The sequence below is a fragment of the Pteropus alecto genome, unplaced genomic scaffold, assembly GCF_000325575.1.
Source record: "Pteropus alecto unplaced genomic scaffold, ASM32557v1 scaffold164, whole genome shotgun sequence".
Lineage (NCBI taxonomy): Eukaryota > Metazoa > Chordata > Mammalia > Chiroptera > Pteropodidae > Pteropus > Pteropus alecto.
This window is the reverse complement of record NW_006439568.1, coordinates 14,712,680-14,735,097: the sequence shown is the minus strand read 5'-3', so window position 1 is coordinate 14,735,097 and position 22,418 is coordinate 14,712,680. Positions and strand designations below refer to the sequence as shown.

At 34.0% G+C, this 22,418-nt stretch overlaps 1 protein-coding gene and 1 pseudogene across 1 annotated transcript; both read left to right on the top strand.

Moving 5' to 3' along the window:
* The first annotated feature begins 67 nt into the window (after positions 1 to 67).
* EBAG9 (estrogen receptor binding site associated, antigen, 9) lies at positions 68 to 21,845 on the top strand. Its single transcript, XM_006916603.3, has 7 exons — positions 68 to 497; positions 5,972 to 6,069; positions 10,606 to 10,684; positions 11,486 to 11,644; positions 13,507 to 13,614; positions 16,861 to 16,952; positions 20,095 to 21,845. The coding sequence occupies exons 1-7, from the start codon at positions 468 to 470 to the stop codon at positions 20,213 to 20,215; spliced, it is 687 nt and encodes a 228-aa protein (XP_006916665.1). The 5' UTR covers positions 68 to 467; the 3' UTR covers positions 20,216 to 21,845.
* On the top strand, positions 12,568 to 12,686 carry LOC112483657 (annotated as a pseudogene).
* Positions 21,846 to 22,418: the final 573 nt, after the last annotated feature.

Sequence of the window (22,418 nt, the reverse complement as noted above, 5' to 3'; positions counted from 1 at the left end):
GGCTTTGCGGTGTCGTCTGCCCTTCCCTGTTCAGCCCTCCTCTGAGCTCCGCACTTCCCGCCCTCCCACCGTGCTTTTAGCCCCTCCAGCTGTTTCCCCGCCGCGGCCGGCCGCCGTTTTGGGGTACTGTTTCCGGGTTAGGGTGACCCCTGGGGTGAGGGAACGGCGATTGGGAGTGGGCCCTGGGCGCTGCCCTCACCATGCCGCGCTCAAACGTGGGATATCGGCCCGTGCGACGCCGGCCCGGAAACCCCTGCGACCCCATATCCGCCCCCCGTAGGGAAATTTGTCCGTCCTTGTGTCCTTCTTCTACGGACCTGGCTCCTTCCCAAGCAGATTTTTTCCAAAATCCAAATCCCAGCCCAGCCGGCACCCTCTTCCAGCGATTTAGAGCGATTCACAAAACTGCATGACATCGGATTGGTTAACTTGAAAACGCTCTTGTTTTTCTCATCTGTACAGTGGGTATGATCTTGGTTTTCATCAGCCAGTTTCAGGTGGGTAATCTGAAGTTATAAAGCATTTTAGTTATGAAACTCCTTTCCTTTGAGTCATTCTGGAGACCTTACTCTGCCTTTGTAAGACATATTTGAGGGCCTGACTTTGAGTTCCCAGAGATGGCACTAATAATGTTCGACTTAGAACCCGTTCTCACATTCTACTTGTAGTTCCCCTTTTCTTACCGCTACCCAGCTTCGGTTTTTGAAATCTAAGTGAGTTCAGGTAAATTTTGTTTTTGGAGCCTGTGATATTCCTTAACCTACTTAGAGAGTTACAAAGTTAATTTAAGGATATTCCGTGCCATATTATTAGGTAATATGGTTTTTCAAAGTTTGGTGTTAAAAAATTTTGAAATGTATAGTTTTAGAAATATAGAAATTTATGACTTGTTTATTCCAGTGTGTACCAACATAGATTTTAGCTTGGCTTGTTTAACAAATTGTAATACAGTGACTCTACGGAAAGGATCTCGCCAGAAGTTTACATGGAATTACAGGGAGGAAAGATACATTTAACCTTTCAGTTTCTAATACTGAATTGTTTTAAAATTGTTGGTGACTCTTTTTCGCTTGACGTAGCTGAGGTGTCATTCCTATTTCCTAGAGATGTCATTTCTCCAAAAGCCCTAAGGATTGATTGCTTCGTGGTTCTGAAATTTATTCTGCTATCTCTCAAGTTTTGTATTTTCCTAGTTATTTTTAAGGACATTTTAATTTTAAAATTAGATTGTATTAGCATTTCTCAGTTCTATAAAATATTTCGAAGCAACCACAGTGCAAGTTAGCCCAAGATGCATGCATTGAGTTAATGATCTAGAGGGCATTTCAAAAATCAAACAGGCAATAAGTATAAAATTAAAGATTTCTCAAATGGAATATGATGTGGAGAGAGCCTGAGCTTTGAGGTCAGTCTCTAAATCCTGTGTGAGTGAATCTGAGCTTCACTGTCAGCCTCATCTATTAAAAGAGAATAGTGAAACTTACCTTCTTTATTCTTAGGATACCAGTGAGGTGATAGAACATACATTGTCTAGAACTATGTCCTGAACATACTGACTGCTCAAAGAATGTTAATTTCCCTTCATTCAACAGATAATTTGAATCACCTGCTATAGCATTGGCTAAGACTTAGAAATACTAAACAGTAAGACCGATGGGGGGGTCCAGCCTGTGTTGTCCCTTGCATTGTCAGATGTCTTATTAGCATAGTTTTAAATAGCTTTGGGGGCTATATTAACATAATAAACTGCACATATTTAAAATATAAAATTTGATTAATTTTCATGAATATGTACACACCTGTGAAACCGTCACCATAAACAAAATAGTAAGTATGTCTATTAGCTCCAAAAGTTTACTTATGCTCTTGTACTGCATCCTTCTCATCCTTCCCTGCCTCATTCCCAAGGTATCACTGGTTTACTTTCACTATAGATTTGTTTTTATTTTATAGAGTTTTTAAAAATATATGGAATCATATACTTTTTTGTCTGGCTTCTTTCATTCAGCGTAATTATTTTGAGATATAGTCATGCTATTGCTTACTATAGTAGTTCATTCCTTCTTATTGCTGAGTAGTAGCCTATTGTATGTTTATACCACAATCTGTTTATCCGTTCACATGTCGATGTATATTTGGGTGGTTTCCAATTTGGAGCTATTGTAAATAAAGCTAGTTTTTTTAGTTTTAGGTCTATGCTTTCATTTATCTTGGGTAAATTCCTAGGAGTAGAACAGCTGGATCATATGGTACATGTTTGTTTAACTTTGTAAGAAACCACCAACTGTTTTCCAAAGTGACTGCACCATGTTGCATTCCCACTACCAGTGTATGAGAGTTATAGTTGCTTTCCATCCTCACTGGTATTAAGTATACTCGTTATATTTAATTTGAACCATTCTAATAGGTGTCTAATAGGTGTGTTAAGTTTAACTGTGGTTTTAATTTTAATTTCTCTGATTAATGATGTTGACCACAGTTTCATGTACTCATTTACCATTGTATTTCTTCTTTTGTGAAGTGTCCATTCAGACATTTGCCCATTTTAAATTAGGTTATTTGTTTTCTTACTGAATTTTGAGAGGTTTTTATACATTCTGGATACAAGTCTGGATACAGTTACATGCTTTGCAAAGATTTTTCTCCCAGTCTGTGGCTTGTTTTTTCATTCTCTTAACTATATTTGAATTGTAGAAGTTTTTAATTTTGATGAAGCTCAATTTATCAGTTATTCTTTAATGGATTGTAGTTTGGGTATCATACCTAAAAAATCTTTGTCTAGCACAGAGTCAGAAAGATTTTATCCTATTTTTTTTTTCTAGAAGTTGTATAAACTTTTAGGTCTTATATTTAGGTCTGTGATCTATTTTGACTCCTTTTTGTAAATGGTGAGATATGAAGTTCTTCTTTTTTGCATATGGATATCTAGTTTTTCCAGCACTATTTGTCAAAAAGACTATCCTTTCTCCACTGAACTGCCTTGACATCTTTGTCAAATTTCAGTTGCCTGTGTGTGGATCTGTTTCTCTACCTTCCTATCCATTAGCGAGGTGTAGCCTTTCATTTATTTGTATCTTCTTCAGTTTCTTTTTTCAGTGTGTTGTAGTTCGCAGAATACAGTATTTTATGCTTCTTGATGCAGTTGTAAATGGGATTATTTTCTTCATTTCTTTTTCTTATCGTTCATAACTGGTGTGTAGATACACAGCGGATTTCTGTATTTTGATTCCGTATCCTGCAACGTCACTGAATTCAATTTTATTTATCTTTTCAAAGAACCATCTCAGTTTTATTGGTCTTTCTATTATTTTCTTTTTAAATTTCTGCTTCATTTATTTTCACTCTTTAACTATTTTCTTCCTTCTGTTTACTTTGGGTTTTGTTTGCTCTTCTTTTTATAGTTCTTTTAGGTGTAGAGTTAGATTGTTTATTTGAGATTTTTCTTGTTTCTTGAGGTAGGCCTATATACGTATGAACTTCCCTCTTAACACTGCTTTTGCTGCATCCCGTAAGTCTTGAAAAGTTGTATTTTTATTTTCATTTGTTTCAGGATAGTTTTTGATTTCCTGTTTTATTTACTCTTTGATCCATTTGTTGCTTAGTAGCATGTTGTTTAGTCTCCATATATTTTTTTTCCAATTGTCTTCCTGTAGTTTATTTCTAGTTTCATGCCATTGTGGTTGGAAATTATTGTTGATATGATTTTGGTTATCTTGAATTTATTAAGGCTTGTGGTCTAATATGTTATTCATTCAGGAGAATGTACCATTTGCACTTGGAAAAAAAATGTGTATTCTGCTGTTTTTGGATGAAATGTTTTGTTAATGTCTTTTAAGTCATTTTAGCCTAATGTGACGATTAAGGCTTTTATTTACTTATAATTTTCTTTTTGGATGATCTATCCACTGATGTGAGATGATAGTTAGAGAAGACCCTTTAACATTTCTTGTAAAACTGGTTATGGTGATGAACTCTTTTAGATTTTGCTTGTCCGGGGAAACTTTCTCTCTCCTTCAATTTTGAATGATAACCTTTCTGAGTAATTTATTCTAGTTTGTAGGTTCCTTTCTTTCAGCACCTTAAAGATGTCTTGCCACTCCCTTCTGGCCTATAAAGTTGCTGCTGAGAAATCAACTGATAGCTTTATGGGGTTTCCTTTGTATGTAATATATTGTTTTCCCCTTCTTCCTTCAAGATTGTCTCTTTAGCTTTAACTGTTGCTTTTTTAATTACCGTATTTCTGGTGTGGGTCTCTTTAGTTTCATCTTGTTTGGGACTCTTTGTGCTTTCTGGACCTGGGTACCTGTTTCCTTTCCCAGCTTAGGAAAGTTTTCAGCCATTATTTCTTTAAATAAAGTTTCTGTTCCTTTCTCTCTTCTTCTGGGATCCCTCTAATGCAAATGTTTGAGTGCTTGATGTTTTCAGAGGTTCCTTAAACTATCCTTGTTTTTTTTAATTCTTTTTTCTTTTTGTTGTTTTGATTGGTTGATTTTCACTAGTCTTTCAGGTTGCTTATCCGTTCTTCTGTATTAGTTAATCTGCTGTTGATTCATTCTCATGTATTTTTTTATTCAGTTATTGTATTCTTACAGCCTGTTTCATTCTTTAGTATACTTTCTCTTTGTTGAAGTTCTCTATAAGTTTCTCTATTTTACTCTCAAGTTTGGTGAACATCTTATGATCATATCTTTGAATTCTTTATCAGGCAAATTATTTATCTCTGTTTCCTTAGAGGTGTTTTTTTGTTTTTGTTTGTTTGTTTGTTTTTCCTGGAGATTTCTCTTGTTTGAGAGAGATTTTTATTTTAATTTTGTTTGACTTTCTATGTTTGGTTATATAAATTATACAAAACATCTTTCTCTCCCAGTCTTGAAAAAGTGGCCTTATGTGGAAGAGGCCTCTGTGTAGGTCGTGTGTGCCAGGTGGTGCTGGCAGGGTGGTAGTAGCTGAGAGGGTGCCTGAGGCATCCAGGGCACTGGCCCACCAAGCTGGACTGTCTCCAGGTGGGGAGGCCAGGTGTGTGCAGTAATGCTTTGTTGATCCTGTTGGTTGCCTTTGTTCAGAGCTGAAATGGGCTCAGGCAATGTGTCTGGAAATGCGCTGCAGCGACCTTTCAGGTAGGCCAGAGCACTTCATTATAGCCCCCACCCACTCTGTGGAGGTGGAGGGGGACATAAACAGTGACACTGTGCAGCACCTCCAACCCTAGAGAATTTCCAAAGTCCTGGAGAGTTCCATGGCCCCCAGCCATCTCTGTAGTCTCTCTCCTGTTTGTCGTACAGAAAGTGGTCTTGTGTGGAAGAGACCTCTGTCTAGGCTTTATGTACTAAGTAGTTTGAGGAAGCTGGTTGGAATCAGGCAGGTGCGTAGGGTGCCTAGGGTGCCTAGGGCACTGACCTGCAGAGCTGGAGTGGCTCCATGCAGGAAGGCCAGATATGTATGGTGATGCCTTGTTGTTCTTGCTTGCTCCCTTTGTTGGGAGGCAGAAGGCTCTAGGAAGTATAGCTGCAAATGAACTGCTGTGATTTTGCAGGTAGGCCAAAGAACCTAAATAGAGTTCCTCAAAGTGGAGGGCAGAATAGACAATTGAACTCTCCTCTGTCCCAGAGAGTTCTTACAGCTCCTGAGGGCTCCCATGGCTTCCTGGTCTTCTCTGTTTAATCTTTCTTCTGTTGTTCAGAAGCCGTTCATTCAGCCCTCAGTTGTTGTTCAGGAGTCACTTGTCTGTATATATGTATATTTGAGTTTGCTCATAGAACAAGGTAAGTTCCATGTCCTATGCCCCTGCCATATTGGACCTCCCGTGATTTGCATTTTAAGTTTACCGTGTTATATTTGTGGTTAATAAAAAAAAAGTAAAAAATATGTCTGATTTTCACAGTTTATTGTAGGACTTTTCGGTTTGGCATCAGAGCAGGAGTATACCTTGTGAAATCAACTTAATACATTTATTTTTGTGTTTTTTCCACAGATTTTGATTCCCACCATGGCAATCACACAGTTTCGGTTATTTAAAGTTTGTACCTGCTTAGCAACAATATTCTCATTCCTTAAGAGATTAATATGCAGGTAAAGAAATGTTATGTTCAAATTTACTTCTTTATTTTCTTTCTGGTTTTGGGTACAATCATCACTTTATAAAACAGCAAGACAGACTATATTTAAACTATCTTGATTGTCATATTCATTTATTAATTTCTAGTATTTTTTAAATATTTTTTCTCTACTTCAGATCTAGAACATAAAGGTTCACTTCTGTTTTTTCTTTCAAATTCTTACATCGTCTATTAAAATAACATTTTTAGTAGTATAGAATTTCAGAAATAAACAAATTGACTTTAATTATTATAATCATTAGAGAAGTTTTATGTATGTAATTTTTTCATTATCGGAATGTCTTAAAATAGGTATTAGGCATAGGTATTTCTTTATAGACTACAATATGAATGTTATTTCTATATTTTAAAAAAATTTAACAGAGAAACCCCAAATAATATTTTCTTTTTAGTCTCTTAAATAATATGCCAGGATGTGCAGGTAGCCCAGAGCAGTTAAGTCATTCTGCTTCATGCTTCAGTAAGTCATCTAGAGATGGGAATTCTTTCTGTTTTGTCACACTTCTGTACCCAAGAGCTATAGTTCCTAAACTGTGTGCTAAGCACTTCGGTGCTTTGTGTTAAACTCACAGGAATACCATAAGATTTTTAAAAATTTCTAGCAAAACACAGCAAATATGATACTCAACATCTTTTAAATGCTGCACAAGCTATTGACTCAAAGTAGTTCACATTTGCAGCATTAGATGCTGGAGCAGTATTTTTGAAGATATTTTTGAATGTTTGAGGTAACTTTTTGTTTACTTGTGTTTTTGGTACCCTATCTTTGCAAAGCTAGGATTTTAGGTTGTATGTAAAAGCAACTACTAAACCAAAATTCATACGGGACAGAAAATGAGATTGGTGGTATTCAATCTGATTCCAAGGATTGAGAAGCTGTGCAGTGTCCAAAAGGCATTCACATTCCATTAGTAACTAATTATTGTCACTTAAGAATGAAATAAAATATTATTTTTTCTTTAAATTTATATGAAGTATTTTTTCAAATGGCTCCTAAGCAGTTAAGACATACATGGTATTAAGCTGTCTGGGCCTAACTACCTGGTCAATGGAACAATTGAGTATTACTTTTAGCCTAGGGGTCCTGTGAAAAAGTACTGACACACTGAGTGTAGTAGGGTAGAGTAAAAGAGGAAATAGAGGACAACCAGCTCTCTTTTTTTAATGGACTTGATTTAGAAATTGCACAGAACAATTCTGATCTCAACTTACTATCCAGAGCTTAGTCACTTATGACCATCTAGCTGCAAGGGAGGCTAGGAAATGTAGTCTCTGGCAAAATGGCCATTTTATGGCAATGGGAATAAGTGGACATGATCACAGAAGTCAAGAAAGAAAGGGAAAATTTAGGTGATTGTCGAAATCATCCAGGAGAAGGACAGGATTTGGGAAGTAGGAAGAAAGTGAATCAAGTACTTAAAATCATTAAGAGCATGAGGACAATGGTCAGAAATTCACTAGGTAAAAACAGGATAAGAATGGATGTTAATTAGTTATGGTTCGTATATACAATAGAATATTACTCAGCTATTAAAAAAATGAAATCCTACGATTTGCCATAACATGGATGGACCTAGAGGTTATTATGCTGAGTGGAATAGGTCAGACAGAGAAAGACAAATACCATATGATTTCACTTATATGCGGAATCTGAGGAACAAAAAGAACAAACTAATCAGAAACAGACTCACGAATATAGAGGACAATCTGGTGAGTGCCGGAGGTGAAGCAGGTTAGGGGGCAAGGAGAATGGGATGAAGAGTTAAAGTAGTACAAATTAGTAGCTGATAGATGGTCCCAGGTATGGGGAGCACAGTATAGGGAATGCAGTCAGCATTGATGTAATGGCTAGGTGGAGAGCCAGAGGAGAGAAAGAGGGCTTAGATCATTTTATAAACTATATAAATGTCCAAATAATGTATTGTATACTTCAAACTAATAAAATTTAAAAAAATATTTTTCAGGGAAAAAAAAGAATGGCTATTAATTGCCAGAAGGTCAGAGGTTAAAAGAAGTAGTTGTGTTACAGTGGTGATAATTACAGCTGTTTTTCTCTTTGAATCTGTATTTCCTAAAACTTCTATTGAATATAGGTTACTTTTAGTATAAGAAATTGAATTTGATTTAAAAAATGTTAAGGACATTTCTGTTGTCACATAAATATTTTTTCCTTTTTTCTCCCAGTTTTATTGAGATATAATTGACATATAACGTTGTACCATTTCAGGTATACAACATAATGATTTGATGTATGTATGTATATGCAAAATGATTACCACAATACGTTTAGTTAACATCCATCACCTCACATAATTACAGTTTTTTTCCTTGTGATGAGAACTTTTAAGGTCTACCCTCTTAGCAACTTTCAAGAACACAGTAAACCCTGTTGTCACATAAAGTTTTATTGTCTGTAAATATATGTAGAATTGATTGTATGTTTAGTTATTAAGAAGATTAACCCTCTTTTAGAATAAGCTTTTCTTAAGTGTCAGAAAGAACCTAGATCATATATTCTAAAATAACAGGTTTATATCATAAATTTAGCAGTAAACTTTACTTTTCTATTTATCGTTAAAACAAATAAAATATGATTTCTAATCTTGTAATAAAAATAGCTAACTTTACCAGTTAGCTCTTAGATGCTTTATAGATTATTTGTAATTAAGCGAGTGACTGATCATTTACAAATAGTTACTTTTTTAAATATCTTGTTATATAGCAGGCACTGTCTAAGTATCTGGCTGCTTTAAATATGTCACTTAATTAAATCCTCACAACAACCCTACAAAAGTAGGTTTCAGTACCTACTTTTTACAGATGAAGATATTGAGGCTGAGAGGTTAGGTAATTCCAATTAGACTCATAATTAATGGAAGTAACAGTGAAAATCGTGGTTTACACAGATTCTATAGCCTATGTTTTTCACAGCAGAGTTACAATACTTGTCTTGTTTAATATAACACTTTTCCTACTAATCGTTAAAACTTACTAGGTACAATTAGTTCAGCCTAGTGATTTTCCAACTTCTTATTGGCTTAATAGGTAATCTTACCAAGAAACCAAATATGTAAAAGAAAAGCCAAGCCACCCTGGTTAAAACATTGTATGTGTGCCAGAGCTTCACATACAGAACTCATAGTACTCGAAGGACCATGGTTTGAAACCACTTTGCATGTTCTTTTTTGGCTTTATATTCCTCCTGAGTTTGTCTGTAATTTTGAGTCCTAAGCCAAAAAGCAGTTATGTTGTCTGGTCCAAGATTTTAAAAACATTTAAAAGATACCTGATACTTGCCTTTTCATTTCATATCTTAGTGAACAACTGTTAATAAATAATTCTAAAGTTGAAAAAAATAAATGAATGGAACTGTATCAAACTAAAAAGCTTCTGCACAGCAAAAGAAACCATCAACAAAACAAAGAGGCAGCCAACTAATGGGAGAAGATATTTGCAAACAATGACTGATAAGAGGCTAATATCCAAAATATACAAAAGACTCATACAGCTCAACAACAACAACAACAAAAAAATCCCATTAAAAAATGAGCAGAGGACCCGAACAGACACTTCTCCCAAGAAGACATACAAATGGCCAACAGACATGAAAAGATATTCAACTTCACGAGAAATTAGGGCAATGCAAATCAAAACCACAATGAGATACCACCTCATACCTGTTAGAATGGCTATCATCGACAGGACAAGTAATAACAACTGTTGGAGAGGTTATGAGGGAAAAAGTATCCCTCATATACTGCTGGCGGGAATTTAAATTGCTCCAGCCACTGTGGAAAATAGTACGAACATTCCTCAAAAAATTAAGAATAGAATTACCATGTTACCCAGCAATCCCTCTTCTGGGTAATTACCAGAAAAATTTGAAAACATTGATCGGTAAGGATATGTGCACCCCGATGTTCATTGCAGCTTGATTCATGGTGGCCAAGACATGGAAACATCTGAAGTGCCCTTCGATAGATGGCTAGGGAAAGGCGACATGGTACATGTATACACTGGACTATTACTCGGCCATGAGAAAAGATGGAATACTTCCATTTGCAACAACATGGATGGATCTTGACATAGTCGTTCTAAGTGAAATAAGTCAGAAGAAGTCGAGACCCATATCATTTCACTCGTGGGATATAAAACAAAGTAAGAAACAAACAAGATAAAAACTTGTAGACACAGACTACAGTATAGTGGTTACCAGAGGGAAATGGTGGGGGTGAGATAAAGTGTAAAAGGGGTCAAATTTATGGTAATAGAAGGACATTTAACATTGGTGAGCACCCAATACAATATACATATGTATTATTGAATTGTACACTTGAAATCTATATAATTTTATTAATCAGTGTCACCCCGATAAATTTAATAATAAATAAATAAATGAAGTTGAAAAAGATCTTTTACAAGCCTTAAGTTACATAATGCTTTTATGATTGTTTTGGTAGTTCTTAAAATTATTTCGTTTTTCTTTTAGATCTGGCAGAGGACGGAAATTAAGTGGAGACCAAATAACTTTGCCAACTACAGTTGATTATTCATCAGTTCCAAAACAGGTAATTTTTTTAAAGGTTAAATAAGTATTCCAGAACCATATTTTACAAACTGGATTGCTGACCATTAAGACGTCATGAAATTCATTTGGTAGTCAGGGTCTAGGCTTTTTTGTTACATATTTTTATAAAGTTCTTTATTTTTTCTATTTTTTGCTGAGATTTTCTGTTCTTTTTTTTTCTTTCTGGTTTAAAGAGTGTTTGCTATGGCTTGTTGGAGCATCTTTGTAATAATTATTAATGTCTTAGATAATTCTAACATTTATTATTTTATGATAATTATTAACGTCATAAATAATTCCAACAAGGCGTTGGAGTTGGCATCTATTGATTAACTTTTTCCATTTAAATTTAGATTTCTTCATTCCTTATGTGCTGAATAATTTCAGGTAGTTTCATGGACATTTTGAGTATGTTTGAGACTCTATCTTATTTAAATCCTATTAAGAATGTTTATTTTATCAGGCATCAGTGTTGTTAGGCTTAGGTTGCAGTGTCCAAACCTCCTTCTGTGGGCTATAGCTCTAATGTCATGTCACTTAAATTTTCAAAGCATTCGTTTGTTTTGTTTTGTTTTTTTGTTTTGGTTTGTTTTTAATGTATAGAACAGAATATCTAACTTATAATAAAATTTTTTTTTAACTTTTGATCTAATTTTGGTATGTGATATAAAATTTATACTTTCCTATTGGTCAAAAAAGTTTGAAAACTAATGTTTTAGAAAACCCATTTCTCTAAAACAATGAATAAGATGTTAATTCAGTTCTCCCTTTGTGGCTGACAATATTTATCAATTAAATTTAGACAGATGTTGAAGAGTGGACTTCCTGGGATGAAGATGCACCCACAAGTGTAAAGATCGAAGGAGGGAATGGGAATGTGGCAACACAACAAAATGCTTTGGAACAACTAGAACCTGACTATTTTAAGGACATGACACCAACTATAAGGAAAACTCAGAAAGTATGTTACAGATTTAAACTGTTAAACTGCTTTTTAGATTCTTGTAGCTAAAATTAGACAGTATAATCACTGTTTGTTAGAAATCCTATTTCTAATGATTAATTTGTCATGTTTTCATGTTAAAGATGTTTATATATTCAAGTGACCTAGACATAGATCTAGTAATTTGTACCCTTTTTAAAATTATATCTTAGTAATTATTGAAATTCTACTCTATGTCAGAGTCTAGACTCCAGTGTTCACCGTGAAGACTAAGCTGAATAAGATAAAGTTAGAACCTTAAAAGAACTCACAGTTTAGTGATGTCTGCAAACTGATAAGTGCTTTCCATTGTTTGTAACCATTATAAAACCTGATGCAAGCCTCTGAGAACTTATAGTAATTGTTATGAGTTTGTGTTAAGTCATCCACACTTTAATTCCTTTTGAGTTGAATACGGACGATCACTTAAAGATGCAAGGAATTATTGGAAAGAGAACAATGGCTGTGTATTTTTCTTTTTTTAATCAAACAATACATATTCTTTTAAAAAAAATTTTTTAATGATAAGGAGAACTTATAATGAATAGCAACAGACTTCTGCCCCATCACTCTGCATAGGCAGTTCTTCCCAGAAATAGCCACTAGTACCTTTTTCTGTTTGGACTTCTAGTGTTTTTCATCATATCTATATATAATATGCTTATATTGCTGTGTCTTGATTTGCCAATCACAGACATTGTCCATTAGCTTCATACTGTGATAAATGAGGGTTTATTTCATGCTACCCTTGCCCCTCTTCTCCCCTCTTTCAAATTCTGTTATCCCAATCTACCACATCAGTCACTCTGCTATTTTTAAAAAAACACAGTTAAAGTTCCATTTATTGTTCAGTCAAGCATAGAAAATATTTCTAATAAAACACTTTTTAAAATGACAATGTCGTCTACAGTTATGCCACCCTGAACAAGCCCAATCCCGTCTAATCTTGGAAGCTAAGCAGGGTCGGACCTGGTTAATACTTGGATGGGAGACTACCTAGGAAGACCAGGTGCTGCAGGTGTAAAAAATAAAAAATAAGGGATTGTAAGCTGACAAGGTCCTTGCAATCTGTGAGGTCAACCAAGGGTTGCCTCGCCTAAAAAAAAAATAATAATAAAAATAAAAATAAAATGAGGATGTTATTTGTTCCACACTTCTGTAATAGAGTTTCTCACCCTTTTCTACCTTTCATCTAGTTTCATCTGTACAATTATTTTTACATTTTCAAGGCTGATAACATTTACATTCTGTAACCATAATTGTTTTTGTTGAGTTGTCCAAATGTCTCAGTGCCAAAAAGCATTGTTGTATTTCTTTCAAGTTTAACTGAGTTCCTTAGTAGATGAATACTTTGCACTTTGGAAATACATTACTGCTCTTACTAGGAATCCGGTGTATTATAGAGTACCTTAATCAGTTAATGACAACGAAAAAATGCTTTTAAGCTACTAAGCTAATACTAATGGCTTGAAAGAGTTAATGTATTCATAGATATCCACATGCTTAAGAGCTAGTTATACTTTGGTAATTTACCTAATTACATTTTGGGGATCTGGGAAAAGTAGTGAAAGAGGAAGGAGGAAGAGGAAAATTTATTATTATTTTTTTTAAAAGTGAAATAAAGTTTTTCTTAGTATATAACTGATTTGTGTGACAATTGCCTGGGTGTTTTAGTACTTTCTACAGACTATTTTTAAAAATCTTTACATTTGTAAATTTTAAAAGAAGAAAGGTAGAGCACACTTGAAATAATTATACAATGCTTTATAGTCAGTTATTTTGTCTGTTTTTATATAGTGGTGTGTAAAATACTCATAATTTTATTTCCATTTCTCTTGCAGATCATTATTAAGAAGAGAGAACCATTAAATTTTGGCATTCCAGATGGTAGCACAGGTTTCTCTAGTAGGTTAGCAGCTACACAGGATATGCCTTTCATTCATCAGTCGGTAAGTATGTTAATGGTATCTAGGCATGGGTTGTTTTTGTTTCTGTTTTCTTTAAAGAAGAAGAAAAAAATTAAAATGAATTGAATATAACATCTGTATTTTTGTGACTTTGACATAGGTTTAACAGGATGAGAGAGGTTAATATGAAGTTTTACTAATCCTATCCTTTTATGAGATTATAAATTACATCAGACACCAATATCAGAGACCCCTTCTACACATAAAAGAGACAAAATGTTATTTAAAAATATGACCTTAAACGAGATTACCACTAATGTTTAACCTTATTTCCTTAGTAGATTATATTTACGTTTAAAACAAGATTTGACTTTAAATGGGTTTGACTTAAATGCAACACTTTTAAGGACAAAAGTAGTAAGGAAAGTATATAATTGGTTTTCAACCTTGGAAGTATATCAGAATCACCTTTGAACTTTTTAAAAATACCAATATCTGGAGCTCTTCCTAGACCTAAGTTTAAATATACTTTGATTGATTAATTATTGATTAGTAATTATAGATTATATGAGTCATTTATTGTATAAAAACCCTACACTTGGTGACTTAAAACAATAAACATTTTTTTATTTCATAGTTTCTGGATCAGGAATCCAAGAGTGACTTAACTGGGTGATTCTGGCTCAGGGTTTCTAATGAGTTTCCAGACAAGTTAATAGTCTGGGCTGTTGTCATCTAAAGGCTTGACTGGAATTGGAGGATTTATTTCAAAGGTAGCTCACTTGCCTGCCTGGTAAAACTGATGCTGATTGGTTGCACAAAGCCTCAGTTCCATGCCATGGACCTCTCCATAGTGTTGCTTGAGCTTTCTTATGGCATAACTGCTGACTTTCCCAGAACACATGATCCCTGAGAAAAAGAGAGAGAGCATGCAGGGGTCAAGCCACAATGCCTGTTTATGACTTAGTCTTACAGATACTGTCTCCTCTACATTAGTTTATTCAGTAGAAGCTAGTCACTAAATCCAGCCCACATGCAAGGAGAGACAAATGAAGCTCTGCCTCTTGAAGGAATTTGCATAGTTTTAAACCACCACATCTATCTGTCTTTCCATTTGTCTGTTAATAATTGTTTATTTAAGCTTCACAGGGGCTTCTGAGGCTCTTCTCTCCAGGATATGCATGTTTATATTTGTTTCTAATTCATTGATCAAAAACTATTCCTACTAATGCCAGATTCTGTTAGGTGCTTGTAATGTAATGGAAAGTAAGCAAAACAGGCAGGGTCCTTGTCTCAAAAGAATGCACTTTTTTTGTGAGGGAGACACAATATTAAATAAATGATCATACACATAAATATTACAAATTTTGATAACATGATGTTATGAGAACATAATAGCACCCTAAATATTTTTCTAAAAGAGTAGCATCAGAATGTGTAATTTTTAATTTTGTTTCTAAATTGTAAATATTACTCATATATGTATGTTCCATATTAGTAAAGTAGTTCAAACCTCCCCATTGAATTAGTATATGTATGCCACCTACTTATAATTAAGTTATTGTAACACTAATATAGTTAAATATAAAGCCATAATATATACATATCCACTTACAGAGTTGGGAAGGGGTAAATAGGGTAGATGGAGGTTTCCAATGCTTTTTCTACATAGTTTCCTCCCAAGCAGACAAAATAAAGGGGCGTGGCCTAGGAGAGAATGACAGTCCACTGCACTTTGTTCTCTACACCAAAAATATCACCCATTCCATAAGTTAGATTCTTCTTTTAAACTGCACTTACTACATTCTTTTTTCTGGAATTTATCATTTTTATTGTTGTGATAACTCTTTTTATGCTAAGGATGTAAACTTTTTTCTTTTGTCTTTTACTATTTTTCAGTTTGTTTTTGGCTTTATAATTTGGTTTGGGTGTTTTTAATGGGCAAATATATTTAGTTTTTATGTAGCAAATCTATCAGTCTTATCCTTTATGACTTTCCTTTTTTGTACTTAGAAGGGCATCTGTACTAAAGGATCAGATATCACTATATTTTATGGTGTTAGTAGTTTCAGTTTTTTATATCTAAATGTTTTATACGCTAAAAGTCAAACACTTCAGTGGAAAAATGAATAAATACGAAATAGATATAACTTAATAACATAAAGAAAAGTTTGATCTTATTAGTTCTCAAACAAATTCAAAGTAAAATAACAAGACACTATTTTTAAATCTTAACAAATTAGCAAAAATCGAAAAGAAGGCTATTACCAACATTGACAAAAGTACAAGGAAACAAGACTTCCTTCCACCTGCTTGCTGGAAGAAAAGTTGGTACAGCTTTTCAAGACAGTCATTTGTATTTTGTTTCAGTGGCTTTAAAAATCCTTTTTTTCTTTGATTTAGCAATTCTACTCTTTAGACATTTATATTAAAGAGATAATTAGAAATAATTTAAGTTTTTAACAGGATGGTACTACATTTATGATTAAGAGGAGAAAATTCAACATATTTTATTTTATTTTGTGTGTTAAGTGCTCAAAAGAATATAATCTATTCCGATTGGTGCCAGTTATTTTATTCACATATTCACTTCCATACCTAAACATTCCAGAATGAGCACTTTCATTGGTTTGTAGAAGAAAAAAAATGAACTTTTAGAGGTCTTGCCTGGGGAATGTAGTGGCCAGCCCTATGGTATCAGGTAAGCAGAACAGGCAAAAGCGGCACAATATAGAAGAAATACTTTGACAAAGCTTAAGTTTTGCTTGATTTGTCATTTTTGCCTGGGACCCAGATAGTAAGTGCCACTGAAAATCTACAAATGACTTATGCTGAAATGAAGATGGCTGTGCTAGTTGGGAAACCTCAGCCCTTCCAGTTCATCTCCCAGCAATGTAGTCAGTCAAGTGTCTTTCTCCCACCCTACCCCTTCCTAATCCTGGGAAGAGAGAGAAACAGAAAGAAGAAATGTTCCATTCTTGTCCAATTCAAACCAAGCAACAGAAAGAGAAGTTGATATAAAAGGGGTGTTCTATAAAACATAAAATTGGAAGAAAGCTGGACTTGCCCAGAATGGTTGAATACTGAAAGTCATGCAGGAAACCCCTCAGTTCCAGGCACACCAGGGGCCAAATCATTTGGGCCTTGTATAGGACACGGTGAGAAAGTGGAGAAGAGACAGGGGAGTGACAAGGTCAGAGTTACGTTTTAAAAGATACTCTTTTTGACTGCTGAGTGGAGAAAGGATGGCTCTTTACTATTGTGATTTTTTTTTTTTTTTAATTGTAGCCTGAATTAGGTGACTTAGATACCTGGCAGGAAAATACCAATGCGTGGGAAGAAGAAGAAGATGCGGCCTGGCAAGCAGAAGAAGTTCTGAGGTATTTGAATGATACACAGCAACCTGAGTAGAAGAGCTAGATTTGTTTGTGTTGCATTTAAGGTCAAGAAAGCTTGTTCTGCCAGTGTTGTTTTTTTTCTTCTTCCTCATTTGAACCTTAGATAATTAGGATTTTTTTTTTTTGGTATTTCAGACTACATGTACTATTTTATATGATTAAAACCTCATAGAAACCAAGAATGTAAAGCATTATAGAAACAAAAGAATAGTAACTTATTAATGGCAAATGAGATCTTTTACATATATATACCATTTTGCACTATATGCTTTATACTTCATTCCCTGCAAAATGTACTTATCTCTTGAAATGTCTTTCTATGAAATGTGAGCCACCACTATGTATTCCTCTAGGTCAGAAATTATATCTTTATTTTTGTTGCCCCATGGTCTAGCATAGTGCCCAGCCCTGCAAATTTGAGTGAAAATAACTTACAGAGCATTCTACATTTGTGCATGCATCTTAGTCGATGTACTTGAAAGCCCTGTTGAGGTAGTAACATAAGTCAGGTTCGACCCATTCTACAGAAAAAATATTATTCTGGAAGTTTTCTAGTTTGTTTTTGGTATGTTTTTTTTTCTTTTTTTTCTGAGCAATAAACAATTTTTGCTACTGTTGCATTAAGTCAAATAGTAAAAAGAAGATTTGCCTTAAGAGTTTGTGACTATCATTACCTATTAAAACTCATATTTTGATGTACCTAAATTACTTTTGCATTTTAATTTTTTAATTAAATTTATTGAGATGACATTGGTTAATAAAATGATAGAGGTTTCAAGTGTACAGTTTAATAATACATCATTCTGTATATGGCATTTTGTATTTACTACTCAAAGTCTAATCTCCTTCTGTCATTATATGTTTGACCCCCTTTACCCTTATCTACCTCCCCTTTTTCTCTGGCAACCGCTAAATATTTAAAAAAGATTGAGTACTGCCATTTGTAACAACATGAATGAATCTTGAGATAATCATGCTAAGTGAAATAAGTCAGGCAGAGAAAGTTGAAAATCACATATCACTTATATGTGGGATATAAAACTGAAAGCAACAAATGAACAAGACAAAAACTCATTGACTTGCATTTTTAAAGACGAAATCGTAAAATACAATGATACTAGGTGTTTTTATATTTTAAAAGATTGTTTTTATAATAGGAGTAGAAAATGAATTACCATTTATCTGACTTATCTTGCCAAAACAACTGAGTTTATTTTTATATTTTTCTTTCCTCTTTATCAATAAAGCATGATTGATTACCTTGAACAACCAGCAGAGGGTGCAGTTAAATAACTGGGAGTGATGGCTGACTTTCTTTTTTGGTCTTGTCCTTCCTGTTTTCAGTATTTTTCTTAAACAAGACGGGGTTATAATATTTTAAAAGTCAGTTTGTAAAGTTGTGATATTTTTAAATATCTAGTTCCTATTTAATCATTATTCACTATAAAAGAAATAATTTAAAAATTCTAAATGGCAACGTTTATGTTGTATAGGTCATTTGAAAAGATAAGTCATCTATTTTTTTACTCTATATTTTGATATATCATAGACATTGAAGACTGAGAATTTTAGAACATTTTAGAGATTCTAGTAATGATTTGTGTCATTAACCACAAGGATAAAGGAAAGGGCTGTCCGTCTTGAATCCAGCCATCATAATGATAGCACTATAGAATATACGAGTTCACAAGTATCTGTACATTTACTGTACTAAACCTTGTTTTCCACCCTATCCTTTTGTACTCTGAACAAAAGAAAACCAAAAACCCAAAGTTAATGTTTTATGTGACAGCTTGGGAGAGGGAGCCTATTAATAACAGACATGCTTCATGCTGCAGATTGCACAAGTAGAACCACACAGACATGGAGCGTCCACATATTGTTCCTGCCCCCAGAACACTTAGAATTTTAGAAGTGTATCTATACTCCATATCCTCTTAACTCAGCCCATTGCACTTGAAAATCCTACCACCGCTATGATCAGTATCGTTAAGGAAGAAGATTTTGGTACTTTAGTAATTCCAGGCATGTATCTGGACAGGGAAAATATGTTTTGTCTGCAGTAATCTCTCAGTTTCCTCTCGCACCAGCAACATTAATTGTCGATGTTTATATTTCAGCTAGTAACCAGGTCAGAGCTTGATTATCTTATTTGTAACCTAGCCAGCCTTTTATAATTCTTTTCCCATCTCCCTTCTTGCCACTGGCATTTTACTTTTTTAATGCAAATTATCAGTTTTGCTTGAAAGTGAGCAGAGTTAGTGAAAAATATTAAAATAGTATAAACTATTCTTTTGAAACTTTAGTTAATTGATGGTGATGGTCAAAATGTTGCCTAAAATAAGTCTCTCTACTTTGGAATTTTGGTCATTCATAACTTCTTATTCCCATTTATAAATATGATTGAGACTTGTACATACATTTCACTCACTATTGTCAGCTTCAATCTGTCCCATATGTAGATAATCCACACTAGATTTTCTGTGAATAAGCTAGTGTTGCCTCTGCCATGCCCAACTGTGACCCACAGCTTCCTTCTTCAGCTTTGCATGCTTCTTATTTTCTCATACCCCAAACCTTCAGATCCGGGGCCAACTTCTCTTCCTCTCCTTTGTCCTATTTCATCTCTCTACTCCCACTCCCCATACAAATCAGTCAGTAAAGACAGAGAGGTTTAGTGATTCTAGGGGTCAGTTGTGTTAGGGAGGGGCTAGGGAGCAGGTATTTCATAATATGTAATTAGTAAATACCCACCATTTGCCCCTTCATTAGTAGAGCTGGTCAAATGTTAATCCTTCAGTAGATTTCTAGCCTCTAGTTAGGGTCAGGAAATGTGGTCTTATCTTTGTACTTGGTCTTATGACTTTGGGCAAGTCACTTAGCCTTTGTACCTCATTTTACTTATTTGTAAAATAGAAATAATACCTCTGATTTTGCAAGTCATGTTCTAAGGATTAAAAGAAATACTGTTTTGGAAATTTTCAAAGCAGTATATAGAATGAAGATTTTTTACTTACCATAAACCATGGTAAAAAATGCATTGCTGTTTCTTTCTAGAATGTATTTGTCATTTTACCTGTGTGATATTTTTTTAAAGTAAAAATACGAATATGTTTCTTTTCAGGCAGCAGAAGCTAGCGGACAGAGAAAAGAGAGCTGCAGAACAACAAAGAAAGAAAATGGAAAAGGAAGCACAGCGGCTAATGAAGAAGGAACAAAACAAAATTGGTGTGAAACTTTCATAACAAATGTTCTTCACATACACTAGCTCCAGCAGGAGAATTATGAGCTCCACAACCCAAGCAACATTTGTTTGAGTCTAAGAGTATTTTCAGAATAAAAACACAATGCTTGATTTTAGTGCATTCATCGGGCCATTCAGGACACCAGGATTCTGTCAAAATACCTTGAACTTTTCTGACCGAGACTCAAAAGAACAGAAGAGACTTATGAGACAATATTTTCTTCAATGTGCTCCAATATAAGACAGTCGTTTGCTGTAGAGAAATTATTACGAATAGAATATACCAGTACCTCTTCAAGCTAGAGTTTCTAGCAGAATACATGGGTGTAAATAATTTTATGGTGGGAAAGAACCCTGCTGTCTATAATGCTTTCTTTCCTTCAATGTGCATAATGATAAAATAAATAATTTTAAGTATTCATTTGTTTCCATGATTACCTGACCTGAATCAGACAAATTTGCAGGGCTTTAACTTCATTTTTGTTGTCAGAAGCTGGTCTTGGCATACATTTCCTCTAACTTGAACTGTTATTGTTCATGTTCAATGCAACATTAAGGAATTCAGTGATTTTGATTTTCAAGAAGATGACAATGCAATAATTTTATTTATCATAAAGATTATGAACATCATTGTTTTGGAGGATTTATAATGTTATAAGTATTTGTAATTTATATTGCATGTATAAACATTGAAAATCAGATAAAATGGCAAATTTATTTTACGTTATTATAACTTGTGAGTTTTAAAAACTAGCATCAGTAGTTTTTCCCTTTCATTGTAGATTCTAAGATGTTACGGTCTCTTTAAGTATCTTACTTCCTCCTCCCCCAAAAGCCATTAATTTACAAGTACAGAAAGCCTTCAGTTGTGATATTTCAAAGATTTTAAATTATTTCTATATCAGTTTTATATATCAGACATAAAGTAGGTTATCTGTGTTAGCTAAGATAACAATATTGATTAAATTATAAACCAAGATAGGAATGATATTTTTATTTTTGAATGTCAACTAGCTCCAAAATGGTTTCAAGGAAGTAAAATGCATACTATGTTCATACGGAAAAATGTAGATTTAATAGTTTAAAATCTCATTATTTTTTTTCCACAATTAAAATACATCCAGCCTGATTTTCTATGGCTTTAGAATTTTTAAAGATTTTAACTTTTCTTAAAAATCACCCCAAATTAACATTTTGTGGGTTTTTCAAATGTTATAGCTACTCTACAGGCCAAATATCGCTAACCTATTTGAATTAAAGTGATATTTCACAATAAAACGACAAACTATACAATGAGAGCGCCCTAAGTTTAGCTTAAGCTTCCAGAATAAATGTGATTATAGAATCAGTTGAAATTTAACTTTGGTAGAAAGGCTGTTTTTATAGCCCCAAACCACATTTTCAGCTATCATGTTCATTAGAGTTTTTGCCAATAAACTCCCAATTAAATAGAATTAGACCCAAAATTTTAATATGTAAATGTACGTTCTCTTCCCTCATTTGTATTTATTTTTATTTATGAGAATACATGATTTTCTAAATTTAGTCGTGATTTTCATATGTGTGAGATTTTGGTTTTTGTTTGCTTTTTGCTTTTTGTTTATTTGGAAATAAAGACTGGTTAGAAATTATAGTTTGTATGATTAATTAGGAAGAAAGATTTTTCTCATGGATTTTTGCTTTTTTAACTTCTGTTGGCATGTAAACTAAGTTCCTGTATTAAATTGGGTATATTGTCCCAAAAGAAGTCATGGAGTTACATACATATGATAAACATTTCACAATAGCAAACTGGCTCTTTAGTTTCTAAATTTATGGTTTCTGGTTTTGTTTTCTTAATTTTAATTAAGAATTATCAGTTTTAGAAGCTTATTAGAAGTAAAAAAGAAATAAAGGCAAGCATAGATAAAGTGAAGTGCTACCCACGATCTGAATTGTGCATTGTATGTACTGAGATAACACGTGATCAGACATGTGAAACTTATTTTGTGTTTTTTATATATACATTCATGATTTTATTAAGCTTTAGCTAGGGATATCCTCTAGTTGACTCCTGGCTCTTTTTTTTTACCAGCATGTTTAATTGAGTGGACATTTTAGAACTGACAATTAAAATTTAACATCTAAATTCCTCACTTTTGACATGAACTCACCTCTGGCCAGGGCTGTGACTATTCCCGAATGAAGACTGCGATTGGAAAGAG